Source organism: Sturnus vulgaris, chromosome 12 (genome assembly GCF_052056855.1).
Source record: "Sturnus vulgaris isolate bStuVul1 chromosome 12, bStuVul1.hap1, whole genome shotgun sequence".
NCBI lineage: Eukaryota > Metazoa > Chordata > Aves > Passeriformes > Sturnidae > Sturnus > Sturnus vulgaris.
This window is the reverse complement of record NC_142254.1, coordinates 7,424,266-7,433,648: the sequence shown is the minus strand read 5'-3', so window position 1 is coordinate 7,433,648 and position 9,383 is coordinate 7,424,266. Positions and strand designations below refer to the sequence as shown.

Here is a 9,383-nt window from a genome sequence, read left to right as displayed (position 1 = left end):
TGTTTTGGGAAGCAAGTGCTGCTATTTTAGCACTTTAGCACTATTTTAGCACTGCTCTGTGCACCAAGGCTGGGTACCTGGAGTTTGCAGTAGTTATCTCCAGGTATTCCAGGGTTACTCATATTTTAAATATTTTAAGAGGGTTATAGCTTTTTATTTTGATATAAGAATTTATTGGTGTTTAAGAAGTGGCCTCCCTCAATTAGTGGGGAAATGGAATTCCTTCACAATCCTCTTTTCACTGACACTGTGATGCAGAAAAGATTCGTATATGGAGGAACCAAAGTTCTGTATGCTAAACAAAGCTGCAAACGGCCACATTTCTTCCGTAAGAGGACACAATTTGTAAACTTTATAAATGTATTTTTCACTCTGAGACAGTGAGCTGAATTCCAACAGCACTGTACAGACAGTCTCGGGCTGCCCTCTAGTGTGAGCAGCTGTGGAGACAGGGCACAGCCTGCCAAAAACCCGCCTTGTATCAGTTTGTTTTTTAAAACCAGGTATTAAATCATTGGGATTTTCTGAAAACATTTTTGGATTATTATTTGCTTCTGATTTCTATACCACTGAGATCTATTTGGACTATGCTTCCCAGCTCTTTCTTGTTTCTGTCAGGCACAGACAAGCCAGTCTTTTGTCTGTGCCCTGGAGCGGCAGCTGCGATTCAGGATGAGAAGCAGCCAGGACTGCAAGGAAATAATGACCCTTCAGCTGGGAAGGACAGTTTGTCAGCTTGGGGTGGGGGCAGAACACGATGACAAGCTATGGGTTCAGGCAAGCTGATAAAGCAGGAAAAATTAATGGAAAAATATATGGAAAAGAAACATAAATATATGGAAAAGAAACATTTGAGGGATACATGGTACTTCAAAAGACGCTGCTCATCAGTCAGCCAGAGCAATCTAAAATCAGTCAACCAAGCCCCTAATGCAGGAGTTCGGGCTTACATACACAAATATTGCAAACCTTCCTCTGGCACACCTACACTGACACGAGATGAAGATTCAGGCTGCCCATGCCAATCACTCCATTACCCACCAGGCTGCCTGGCAGATTTCACCCTGCCCACCCACCCACCACCACCACCACCACCACATGACCCTTTCCTAGACGTGTTTTTCCAGGAAACCCTGAGTACTGACTCTCTGGACAGGTCGTGGCTGCACAGCCAGTGCTGGGAGGGAACAGCTGTGTTGGGTATGGTCAGCCACTGGCCCTAAAATTGCAGGCTTTGGACCTGGGCTCCCCCCAGGCCCAAAGGAGATGTCACAAGGCTGGGAGCAGGCAGGAACTGCTGGGATGGTGGCAGGGCTGACATGGACTGGATGGATGCTGCTTCAGCACAGCCATGGGAAAGGAGTGGGAATTGTATTATCTGGATAAAGGAAATCAGATCAGAGGGCTTTAAATGGAAATTATTTTCACCAGTACAGATGTCCCTAGGGACCAAATTCAGCTGCTAATACAATTTGGCCAAGAGGAATAAACTATATTGATCTTGAGAGCTCAAATGCTTGCTGAGACAGTCCTTCTAGAGAATTACAGTATTTATTTCCTGCATCACTGTCAGCAAAAGTATAACAGTGATTACAGCCCAGTGACTTTTTGCACACACCAGTTAACTTCACTCTCATCTCTCGCTTCAATTCATAATTACTCTTCTTAAAAAAAATCCCTGATCTGCTATTCTTGTGTCACACAAACATCTTTAATTATACTGTCTTTGGTCACTTCGCATCTCAAGTTTTAGCTTTCTGTGACTGTCACAATAAAGCTCATTCTGTAATTGCTCCATAGCCATGCAGCCCTCCCAGGACGCTGCTGTTCCCCAGCCTCGCCTGCACAGGGGTTCTTGCCCATCCCTGCAGTTCAGCAGCCCCAAGAGGTACAGCAATATCCTCCCCTAAGGCACACAGCTAGATTGTGTCCAGGAAAGGGGTTTGCATGGGTGTGAGCTGGGTGTTATTATCTTTGGAGAGCAATAAATAAAGCCATACAGATTTAATTGGATAAGAAAGACCAATGTTGGCACCTATAACATGGTATTAATAATATATATCAGGGAATTTTATCACTACAAACCTATTCCAAGATCATTTACTTGAAGTAAAAAGCTTCAAAACTCTAAGACAGGGTGCTGCACATCCCAAAACATTCATTACAGTTATTTGCTGGCATATTTCCATATTACCTTACATTCACATCTTACCCATCTTTCCTCATTTCTCTGAGCCTTCTTTTTCTTATGTACAAACTGCCTTTGCCTATTCTGTGGTTTCTCAGCCTATTCTTTCTTCACCTATTCTTTTTCATGTTTATTTGATATCAGTCTCGACTCCTGAGGCAGAGCCTTCTTGCTGGGACACACACTAATGCACTGATCTCGCTTCCTCAGACATTATATCTGAAGATAAATTGGGAAATGAAGATGTAGAGCTGTTGGAAAAGACTGGTTTCCCCAGGCACCAGTTTAGCCTGGATCATTGGATTTACAACACCAGCACCGCCAACACTGATTTGACTATTAATCCCTGAAGTGCCCTAAGAATTGCAGCATAAATCCAGTGAAGGAGCACTCATACGGCCCTAAAGACCCATAGCGCTTATCCTGGTACTCCATTCATGAAAATTGATCTTCTCATAGTAGCAATGACAACTCAAGGATTCCATGCTTTGTAAAACCAAGAGATCCACTTGCTGTGGTAACATACTTAACTGCCCGCAGGTCTGTGATACAAACCAGCTGCTTGTTCATCCTTAATACTCTGCAGAGACTGGCCCTTTCTCCTTTACACACATCCAGAGAGATCTACTATTTCATTTCCTGTTAGGGATCGCTTTAGTACCTTTGTGCCCCACAGCAGCACTCCACAAAATCATATTTCCTATACCTGCCTCCTTAACTCCCTCTCCAAATATCCTTTACCAAGCAGTGCTTAATATCTGCTAAGCCGGTATGTGACAAGAATAGAAATATTTTCTGTATTTGGAGAAAAATCATACCTGAGTAGAGGATTGCAGAAGTTGGGACTGGGCTGGCAGAAAAAGGAATTGGCCACTGTGGTTTCAAGACACTTCTGTGTTATAAGTGAGCAGGACTTTGTCCTATCCCAGATGGAAAGGGGCCCTGATGTGTCAGAGCATGTAAACCTCACAGCGAGTGGCATCTTCCTACACCTTGACCTTGATTGCCAGAAACATGAGGGCTGATTTAACCAAAGATGTCATGTTGGTGGGTGTACAGTTCCAGGAACATTTCTGACACACTGAGAACAGAGCCAGGAGCTGCCTGCAGTAGCAGCCAGGGCTATGGCTGGAGAGGCTCTGTAGGGCAGGAAGGGGCTAGGAAAGGACTCTCCTACCAGGAGAAGCGGGATGGGAGGAACTTCAGTAGGCGCAGAGAGCCTGTGCCTGCCATAGCCCCCGGAGCTTGGGCAGTGGCTGCCTCCAGCACCATACTGGTAAATCTCGGGGGGAGGGAGATCTCCAGAACAAACGAGACAACAAAAGTAGGGGCTGAGGAAACTGCAGGATGGAAAGGTGGAAGTGTATATCCCAGCACCTGTGGTGGGAATGAGTGCAGGATGAGAGAGCAGTGAGGACTGGCAGGCCAGGCTGCCCTGCCGAGTGACCAGACTGGGCTGTCACTGTGGGAAGGACACTGACAGTCAATGCTCCACCAGCCTTGTGTACTCCGCGTGTCCGTGACCATACTCGAGTGGTGGATGACCACAGAAGGAGGTGGCCTGCGTTGCAGAAGGTATGATTGACAGAGCTTTCTAAAAAGAAACTTCCCCGTGATAGTAAATGAGATATCTGTTGCTCAGTGTCTCCCAACTCTGAGAATGTATAAGGACAAGAGCACTAATAGCAGCCAACAACACCGTCCCTCACGGAGCCCTCCGGCTCCCGCGGCTAGCGGCGCCGCCTTGTGGCCAGGCCGGGGGGCGCCGCGGTGCGCATGCGCGCTCTCGACTTCATCGGCGACGTCATCAGCCTGCGCCGGCTGCGCCGCGACGCCATGGAGGGTGAGGGGGCAGGGGAGACGGGAGAGAGAGGGATGGAGGGAGAGGGAGGGACGGAGAGTGAGGGAGGAGCGGTGGAGGGTGAGGGATGAAGGAAGAGTGGTGGAAGGCCGACGCCGGTGAGCGATGAAGGTTGAGGGATGGGTGAAGGGTGAGGGATGCAGGGTGGGCGGTGGAGGGTGAGGGATGCAGGGTGGGCGGTGGAAAGTGAGGGATGGAGGGCGGGTGGTGGAACATGAAGGATGGAGGGCGGTGGAAGATGAAGGATGCAGGGCGGGCGCCGGTGTGTGATGGAGGATGAGGGATGCGGGAGGGCGATGCGGGGCGAGTGATGGAGGTGAGGGATAGGGGTGAGCGCCCGCCCCGGCCGACCCCCGCTCCGCCGTGCCTTGCAGAACAGCTGTACCGCCGGCTGGCGCCCGAGGAGAGCGGGGAGCTGCGCCTGCAGGTACGGACCAGCCCGCAATACCCCGGAACGCCATGCCGAGGGCTGCCTGGCAATTCCCTCTCCTACACCGCCTTTTAAACCAAGTTAGGCAAAGTTGGGCTGGGAGTGGGTTGGGTCCCCAGTTTCCTCTGTATATCCCGCTTGGAACTCGCAGTTTCAAACGAAATGCACAGAAAGGGCTTTTCCTCCAAAACATGAGTCCAAGAGCAGGCGGGGCACGAGGGCCCGGGTGTGCCTGTGCTCGGCGCTGCACGCAGGGAATTCGGCGTGGGAACATCTCCCTCCACTGGCACCGACGGGAAGATCTTCCATTCCCATAGAGATCTTGCTGACCTGATGGAACCACTGCTCAGCAGCAAGTTCTAATTTAATCAACACATGCTATTTTAAAGTGTCCTTTCACATGTCTTTAGCCCCAGGACTTAGAAAAAGCCAAGACATTTGTACATGCCTTCCTGAAGCAGAGCATGCCCAAAATGAAAGATGAAGCTATCCAGCATATGTTAACTCGGAAAGCTGTTGTTCTGGAGCATTATCCCAAAAAAAAGACCAAGCAAAAGAGGAAGAAGACAAAAGGTTTTACTGCCAAGCAGAGGCGAGAGCTGCGTCTGTTTGAAATTGAACCTGAACAGCAAAAGTAAGACTTTAGATGTCTTCTTTGTGTAGTAAAGTGGAACTGCATCAAAAGTGTGTAAAAGCAGCAGCACATGTATGTGGATAGGAACTCTCCAGTGTATAAAGTCAATATGAAACACTACATGTGGCATTTCAGCACAAGAAAAGAGTACTCTTGACTGCTTAGGTGAGAGATTCATTTCTGTAGAGTTCATTTCGTGTACCTAAATATGACAAGAAATCAAACCCAGACACAATCGCCTCTGGTTTTAGTTTATAAAGTTGGACTGTCTGTGACCAGAGAGTCAAAATTCTGCATAAGGTTCATTGAATTTATCAAACTAAATGAAGCTCCTGCTTTTCTAACAGACTAAGAAGGGAGATAAAAGAGTGGGGGGGAAAAAAGGAGAAATCTTTTCAGTCTTAGCCTGATGCTCTAAATCACATCACTGTTTTGGATTAGTAGAGAGGAGCATGCTTTGTGCTTGTTTTATAATGTAATAACCAGCTGTTTGGAGTGGGTCACCTTGCAGGGTAATTTAAGGTTGTATAACTTAAAAATATCAGTCTTAACTCTGTGGCAATACAAACTACTTCAGTAATCAACCAATGGACTTTTTAATAAGTAAATTTTGTATAATATTTTTCATTTTTCTTTTTTATTTTCCCACAGATATGCCATCTTCCTCCCACTCCACGAGCTCTGGAAACAGTACATCAGAGACCTGTGCCACGGACTCAAACCCGATGCGTACGTTGACATATTTTGATTTTAGTCTGGGTTTTTATACAGTAGATACTCCCAGTTTTATTGAGTTACTGCTTGAAACACTGTGGTTAACTGATAAGCATATTGGTACCATTTCACAGAATCACAGAATTATCATAGTTATAATAGTTGTGGTCACATTTTGTAAATCTGACAGTTCATATGATTTTTCCCTCCTCTTTGATCCTGTTGTCTTCTTCAAGGCAACCCCATATGATTCAGAGCAAGCTGCTCAAAGCTGATCTCCATGGAGCCATTGTTACAGGTATTCTGTTTGTTTGTTTGTAGAACAGCTGAAATTTAGTAGATGCTCCTGTAGTTCAGGAACTTATTTTTAAAAGCTATTTTATTTTAACTTTTATTATTTATTTTAAAATTCCTTTCAGTACCATTAACTCTAGAATCACATAGTTGAGATCGTATTTCTCTCCTTAAAAATAATAATTACTTTACAACTACTCTTGAAAATCATGTTGGTTGCAAAGGTAACTGCACGTTTTACCAGTGATTACTGTAACTACATTATTTCAGAATATTTAAGTGTTTATGTTTGAAAATGTTTTAAATCATGAGGCAACAGGAGAAGAGCAAATAAAGTGCATCTGAAATTTTCTAATACATACTTCTGTTCTTCCAGTTACAAAATCAAAGTGCCCTTCATATGTTGGGATAACAGGAATCATTCTACAGGAATTCAAACACGTCTTCAAAATTATCACTAAAGAGGACAAATTAAAAGGTATATAGGGCATTCTTTTTCTGTCCTTTTCACGACTTGAATCATAAAAAAATTCTTGAGCACACTCTTTATTTTGCACCTTAGTGTACATTGGTTTATATCAGTGCTTTTGGCTCTTTGCATAGAGTGGCAGGAGTCACCACCCAACAGCCCAATATCTTACTGAAAACACATCTCATTAGAGATGAGCAATTTCTAAAATGTGCAACACTTAACTGTATGCTCCTGCATGAGGACTGACTTTGGTAATTCCAGTTAAATGTGGAGGCTTGGGTTATTTTTCTCCTCTTGATAAAGTATAAAAACCTTGAAATGTGTCAAGGCTCAAATCTACAGGTGAATACCATCCCCTGGTATGTCAGTGTATTTCTGAAACAGGGACTTATATTTGCACACTTTGTTCAGTTTGTGTCCTTTTGCATTTCAGTTGTTCCCAAACTTAACAACGTATTTAGCTTGGAGCTTGATGGATTCATTTCCTACATCTATGGAAGCAAGTTCCTGCTCAGAGCAAGTGAGCGATCTGCAAAAAAATTCAAGTTGAAAGGAACTATTGACCTGTGATTTCATGGAAAGTCAGAAGCATTCACAGAAACGTCTGCTGTTTTCCTGCAGTTCAAAGAGCAGGTTTTCTGGCAGATGGAAAAAGCAACAGCCATGTGAAATACTTACAGAGCATTTCTTCTTACTGAAGAATGAGCAGTATCTGCTGTCTTTAAGCAGTCTCACCAACTGCTGAAATTGGTTGTGCCTGTTTTTTTTTATTTGTGTATAATATTCTAGCTTTTATTAAAGTTATATGATTAATATTAACTACCTAGCTTCTGTTTCAGTTTATAAAATGTAAATTTGTATAGTGAAAATTATATTTTGTAACTCTGAACTCTGTAATAAATGTTATTGTTGCCTTCTGTATAAATTGGGCTTTAGCTGCTCTTTATGTGCATGCAGTGAGACTGCAGTTGCTGACAACTGCTCTTTATAATCATTGTGCCCGAGTCAACATCAGCATCTTGGCCTGCTGCTGGCAGGTGTAAATAAATTGTTTCAGCTGGCAGGTTTTACCTAGAGTATCTCCCTGGCTGGGACTGATGTTGTTACAGGTACCAGGTGTGTACAATGTAACCAGCTGTTATGCATATATGTATTTATGTATAATGTAACCACACCAAGCATGCCATGCAGCCCTGCAAGCCCTGCTGCTTTCAGATATCTGTATCAATAAATACACATTGGCATGGCACAGAGCAGGGAACACAGCACATCCCATAGGAGGGAAGCACTTGAAGCTAGAAATTCACAGATGGCAGTGACCCCATTCAATCTTGTATTTCAATTACCCACAGGATTGCTTTATGAATATTTAACCTCTGCCCACAGAGCTATTGTGCTTTGTCTGTCCTCAGCCCCTTTTTTCTTTTTTACTGTACACTTTATTCTTGATTGCCCAGATTACAATCCCTCGTTGACTGGGCAGGTTTGACATGTTTGGGAGGTGGAAGTCACCCCTGGGTTTAGATTGCTTAACATTTTTGTGTTACAAAAGTGCTTCTATGGTGGCTTTAAGTGTAATTTTCAGGAGCTTTTCATCAATTTCACTATCAAATGAAAGACTTATACCTAGAAAAAAATATCTCTGTCACCATTCAAGCATTTGTAGCCAACCAGGGTCATTTATTTAAAGAGAGCACAGCTGTTCCTCACACAATCACATCCCAAAGCTGAGTAACTGGGGCTGGGAAGGCACTCAGAGGGCACACGAGGCAGGAGGGAGCCAGAGCTCATCTCCACCTCCATCCCCAGTGCTACACTAACATTTTCCGGGCTTCCACAGCTCCCACTTCTTTTCCAGACTTGTTGCTGGGAGAGGTCACAGGGGAGCTGTACCTCCCTTGCACGAGCCCTCAGACACAAACCACCTTCTCCATCACTAAATGGATAACTCACAGTGTGAGCAATACTGGTGTTCAAGAACAGATCCTTTGGAATCAGGAAATAGAAGCAATTGGTATAGAAATAAAAATCTTTGTTGCAACTCTATGAAGTATTGCCCTTGAGATGGGGAAAACAGTGTTCTTGCCAGGGACAGATATTTTATATGGTGAAATAATCACACCAACGAGAATTTTTATCTGTGAAGTGAGAACAGGACGTGTTCAAGTTGTTAGACAGAAGTTATTATTCTACCTTGCACCCGTTACTCCTTTCAATGTTCTCTAAAATTAAAACTCTCCGTTTTCTGTAAGACGTCAGAAGGAAAAACAAACAAAGATGTAGAAGCCATAAATCACAGCAGAAACTTTCCTTTCAGGAGAATGACCTAGTTTTAATTTTGCTCATAGCCTTCAGTGTAACATCTAATTAAGATATCTGTTAAATGCCTATAATATTAAATTAATAGGGAGAAGCTAATAGAACTTTATTGGCATAGTCCAGTTAATTAACATTAAAGGCCTTTAATGGAGGGCTGAAAGAGACATTAATGGGGATGCCATACAAATTGGAATTAGGCACAATCATGTCTCATTGTGCTGTGAAGGACAGAACATGTTCTACCATATGGACACATAGATGAACACGATACAACTTCCCATAGCTACTGGCACTTGCATTTGTTAAACTATTTCAGCAACCACAAAAACAAACACTGCCTGGCAGTGCCCTGGTAAGAGCAAGGCTTTCGATATTTACAGTGAAGAGTGCTGAGGTGTCAAAGGGCTCCCCAGAATAATCCCAGGCTCGTGGCACACAGAGACAGATGACAAATGAAGAGTAACGAGCTGA

General features: G+C 44.0%; 1 protein-coding gene across 3 annotated transcripts; it reads left to right on the top strand.

Moving 5' to 3' along the window:
• The first annotated feature begins 3,833 nt into the window (after positions 1-3,833).
• On the top strand, positions 3,834-7,518 carry POP4 (POP4 ribonuclease P/MRP subunit). 3 transcript variants are annotated; one of them, XM_088171856.1, is made up of 7 exons: positions 3,950-4,031; positions 4,424-4,476; positions 4,890-5,113; positions 5,765-5,842; positions 6,064-6,125; positions 6,498-6,599; positions 7,027-7,518. In XM_088171856.1, the coding sequence occupies exons 1-7, from the start codon at positions 3,965-3,967 to the stop codon at positions 7,161-7,163; spliced, it is 723 nt and encodes a 240-aa protein (XP_088027982.1). In that variant the 5' UTR covers positions 3,950-3,964; the 3' UTR covers positions 7,164-7,518. The 3 variants fall into 3 exon arrangements, with proteins under 3 accessions (XP_088027981.1, XP_088027982.1, XP_088027983.1); XM_088171857.1 differs by lacking the exon at positions 3,950-4,031 and adding an exon at positions 4,053-4,147; XM_088171855.1 differs by lacking the exon at positions 4,424-4,476 and having other exon boundaries at positions 3,834-4,031.
• The last annotated feature ends 1,865 nt before the right edge of the window (positions 7,519-9,383 follow it).

What these genes read in the sequence shown, in the direction of transcription:
- POP4 (XM_088171855.1), top strand. Translation starts at nt 3,849, where the DNA reads ATGTATAAGGACAAGAGCACTAATAGCAGCCAACAACACCGTCCCTCA. An exon ending in CCATGGAGCCATTGTTACAG is followed by an intron (nt 6,126 to 6,497) that starts GTATTCTGTTTG and finishes CTGTTCTTCCAG; the next exon opens with TTACAAAATCAAAGTGCCCT. An exon ending in TAAAGAGGACAAATTAAAAG is followed by an intron (nt 6,600 to 7,026) that starts GTATATAGGGCA and finishes TTTGCATTTCAG; the next exon opens with TTGTTCCCAAACTTAACAAC.